Source organism: Equus quagga, unplaced genomic scaffold (assembly GCF_021613505.1).
Source record: "Equus quagga isolate Etosha38 unplaced genomic scaffold, UCLA_HA_Equagga_1.0 74837_RagTag, whole genome shotgun sequence".
NCBI classification, from domain to species: Eukaryota; Metazoa; Chordata; class Mammalia; order Perissodactyla; family Equidae; genus Equus; species Equus quagga.
The window spans coordinates 1-4180 of NW_025803026.1; the positions used below are offsets into that span (position 1 = coordinate 1).

The 4180-nt window shown below is 36.7% G+C and overlaps 1 protein-coding gene across 1 annotated transcript; it reads left to right on the top strand.

Annotated features, from left to right (window-relative positions):
* The first annotated feature begins 2694 nt into the window (after positions 1 to 2694).
* LOC124234461 (olfactory receptor 4A15-like) lies at positions 2695 to 3627 on the top strand. The gene has a single exon (XM_046651804.1). It carries the CDS (start codon positions 2710 to 2712, stop codon positions 3625 to 3627), a length of 918 nt encoding a protein of 305 aa, XP_046507760.1. The 5' UTR covers positions 2695 to 2709.
* Positions 3628 to 4180: the final 553 nt, after the last annotated feature.

The following is a 4180-nucleotide window of genomic DNA, read 5'->3' on the forward strand; positions in this document are numbered from 1 at the left end:
AAGATATATATTCCATATGACTTAAGTCCTTTGAAATGCACTGCAACTTTTTTATGGCCTAGTGTACTGTCTATTTTGGTGAGCATTCCATGGGCACTTCGAGATAAATGCAATAGTCCCACAACTGTTTTCTCTTTCCCCACTCCAATACTAAAGCAATTTCTATCAATTTGCCTGACTGAAACTGTGAGACAAACTTCATCTGCATTTGAAATAAGTTTTAAATGGCATTCACATCTTCTGGAGGTCAGTTCAGATGTCATCTGCAAAGACATAACTCAAAATTAGACAGGTTTGTCTATTTTGAAGGTCCTGATTTAAACAAGAAAGTTTTTACATATTTCACTTCTACCCAGACTGGACTTTTCCCTTGAGGTGATTTGACCTCAAGTTGTTCTTTTATGATTTTACCCCCAGCGGAGGTAGTTCTGTAAGTTTTCTTCTGCATGGTGATTATCCTGGCGGCATCTCTGGAGATGCAGAGTCGACCTTCAAAATTATGATTAAAGTCCCAATGAATTTAATTAGAGAAAAAGCACAGTTGGAGATGCATCATTGAATGACTCAATAATATGTGCCGTATTTCAAACATATACAAAGTGTTTGCAGACCTTTGCCCTTACCTCAGAGAGGTTTGTCGGTACCAGTATTCACATGACTGCTTTTTTTAGGAATTGAATGATGAATTCAAAACATAGTGAATTATGTATATATGAATTTATTCTCCATTCCTTCAGGCAAATCAAATTCAACAACGCTGTATGAAGACAGATCAGTTAAACCAATTGAGGATCAAAATGTCATAAAGGCTATTTCACTTTTATTGGTATAAAACACAAACTGCAAAATATATTTTTTTTGTGGAAGCTTAGCCCTGAGCTAACATCTGCCACCAATCCTCCTCTTTTTGCTGAGGAAGATTGGCCCTGAGCCAACATCTGTGCCCATCTTCCTCTATTTTATATGTGGGATGCCTGCCACAGCATGGCTTGATAAGCGATGGGTAGGTCCGTGCCTGGGATCCCAACTGGTGAACCACGGGCCGCTGAAGTGGAACACGCGGACTTAACCCCTGTGTCACAGGGCCCGCCCCAAACCGCTAAATATTTATCTAAATAATTCAGAGTTTTCTCTCCCACAAAGTTTACACATTTAACCTCAAAAGGTTGATTTAAAATTTGTTTGTTATTAGGACAAATCCTGCCAAAAATGAAGATTTGGGGTTTCTTTATTCACAATCAAGATTCAGACTTCTTTAGACTACAGGACATTTTGAAAATCCAAATAATTTAAAAGGTAACATTTTTATGAAAGACTGAAATGAACCAGACTTCCTGCACTCATGGAAAGAATTAGTCACAGGGAGACCGTTCAAGATCCAGTGACAGTGGACATGTTATCTTGCTCTCTGTGTTCACAGAGATGGCAGCACTGCGTGAAGGACAAGGGAGAAGGCGCCACAAGCTGGAACTTGGATGCAATGACTGTCTCATTATGCAGGTAACCCAGGAAGTGTATTTATATATAAGATTCTGAACTAGGCTTTATATTTTGCAAGAATGCATTGATAGTGTGGGAATTCACTGTCTTTTGAAAGTTCTCCTATGTCATTCTGTTCATCAGCCATGTTAGGATCCTTTGTGATTACGAAAATGTGAGGGGATTGACTCATTTCTGTAACACTTTTTGCATATTTTCCTATGATAAAGATCCAGAATAAATTTATCTTCTCTAACATCAGTATTTTTAGGAACTATTTTCAAGTATAACTATTTGGGGATATTTTAATGGGCAGATATGTCTAAATCTCCTGATAGGTTCAGTTAATATGTTCTCTAAGCACTGTTTGTTAATCTGTTAAAAATTAGAGAATGACACAGCGTCTCTAGAACTTGGATGAGTGACTTTCAAAAACTCAAGGTAACACTTTAGTAAGCAAGCTGTTGCTTCAATTTCTGTTTTTCTGTTCTCAGGTGAGTTTCAGCATCCTATCATTTATTTACTGGCCATTTGGATGTAGTCTTCCTTCAATTGCTTCTTTGTATGATTTGCCCACTTTGCTGTTGGTTTGTTTGCCTTTCATTTGTTAATTGCTTAGAGCTCTTTGTCTATATTGATATTAGCTCTGTGTATGTCCTCTAAAATGTAAACCTTTTCCCCAAACTACTTCTGTCTATTGATGTTACAGTATCTTTTCCTAAATCCTTAAAAGTTTTGAAATTGTCAACTATGTCTATTTCGGATTTCACTTATTAGGTAAGAATGTTATCCTACCCTTGGAATGTAGAAAGCCATCTCTTTTATTAACTGGAAAGTGAAGATAAATTAAGTCTTACTTTATTTTTTCATTAAAGTTTTAATCTATTTTTATTTTATTTTTGTTTGTTATTAGCTATATGTACAATTTTATTAACTTCCAGATGGAAAGCTGGTTGTGGCAACCCATTTATATAATAATGTGTCCTTCCCCACGTATGTCTCTAATGACTTGTCTCTCTATTACTCGGTAATATTACTGAGGGTAGGGACCATATTTTAAGCATCCTTGTATTCTTTTAATCTCTGAATGTATTGGTACGTGATAAATCATAATGCCTATTTGTTGAATGAAGAAACAAATTATGTCAAGATTTCAGGAAGTCACTAGTAATAACTATATTTGCAGGTAATCTTGTCCTGAACTCTGAAATAAGATGTAGAGAAGAACCTATGGAACAAAGGAACAATGTGACTGAATTTGTACTCTTGGGGCTCACTCAGAGCCTCCAGGGTCAGAAGATACTATTTGTTGTGTTCTTGCTCATCTACATTGTGACAATGGTGGGCAACCTACTCATTGTCATGACTGTGGTAGTCAGCCCAAGCCTGGATGCCCCCATGTACTCCTTTCTTGGCTACTTATCATTTATGGATGCTGTTTATTCTACTACAGTCACCCCAAATATGATTATAGACTTTCTCTATGAGAAGAAAACCATTTCCTTGCAAGCTTGCATGAGCCAGCTTTTTATAGGGCACTTATTTGGTGGTGCTGAGATTTTACTCCTGGTGGTCATGGCCTATGACCGTTTTGTGGCCATCTGCAAACCCTTGCATTATTTGACAATCATGAATCAACGCGTGCGTGTTCTGCTGCTTCTGTTGGCCTGGCTTGGAGGTTTTCTGCATGCTGTAGTTCAACTTCTCTTTGTCTACAACCTTCCCTTCTGTGGCCCCAATGTCATCGACCACTTCATCTGTGACATGTACCCCTTATTAAAACTTGCCTGCACTGACACCTATGTTATTGGTCTCACCGTGGTTGCCAATGATGGGGCAATCTGTGTGGTCATCTTTATGCTCTTACTCATCTCCTATGGGGTCATTCTGCACTCCCTGAAGAATCTTAGTCAGGAAGGGAAGCGCAAAGCCTTATCCACTTGTGGCTCCCACATCACTGTGGTGGTCCTCTTCTTTGTCCCTTGTATTTTTATGTATGTGAGACCTCCTTCTACCTTACCCATTGATAAATCCTTGACTGTGTTTTACACCGTTATCACCCCTATGTTGAACCCTTTAATCTATACTCTGAGAAATGGAGAGATGAAAAATGCCATGAAAAAGCTCTGGACCAGAAAAAGAAAATGAGGCAGCAGAGAAATGTACCACCTGTTTTCAATGAAGAATTGCTCCTTCCAGGAAAGCCATGTGTGATTATTTAATTATAGTAAATTTTTCCTCAGGTTTAATAACTTGGACATTATGAAAAATATTTATGTGAAAACTTTGAATGATTTAAATATATTTTTAAGATTTTCATAATTTCTTAGGAAAATATATGTTCAGTTTTTGTGCATAAAAAAGTCTCTTGAAAAGTATAGACTTATGTTCTATATGATGAGTTATGCTACACTTAATGCTGTAAATTAATTTTAGTTAGAAGATTTTCTCATGTTTCTCTCTTAAATAACATAATATTTTTCAGAATTAATAGTCTTCATTACAGGTTTCAGAAAAGTAAAATAAGAAATAAAAACTTGCTTCACTCCTCCCCACATAGACAGCCCATATTAATATTTGAAGTGTATATCTTATGTTTGTATCTATGAGATACTTTAAATATATAATTCTGTTCATATTGCTTAGCACGTTAAGGTTGAAGAGGAATGATGCTTCAGAGTTCTAATATTAATCATAAGGA

What these genes read in the sequence shown, in the direction of transcription:
- LOC124234461 (XM_046651804.1), top strand. Translation starts at nt 2,710, where the DNA reads ATGGAACAAAGGAACAATGTGACTGAATTTGTACTCTTGGGGCTCACT.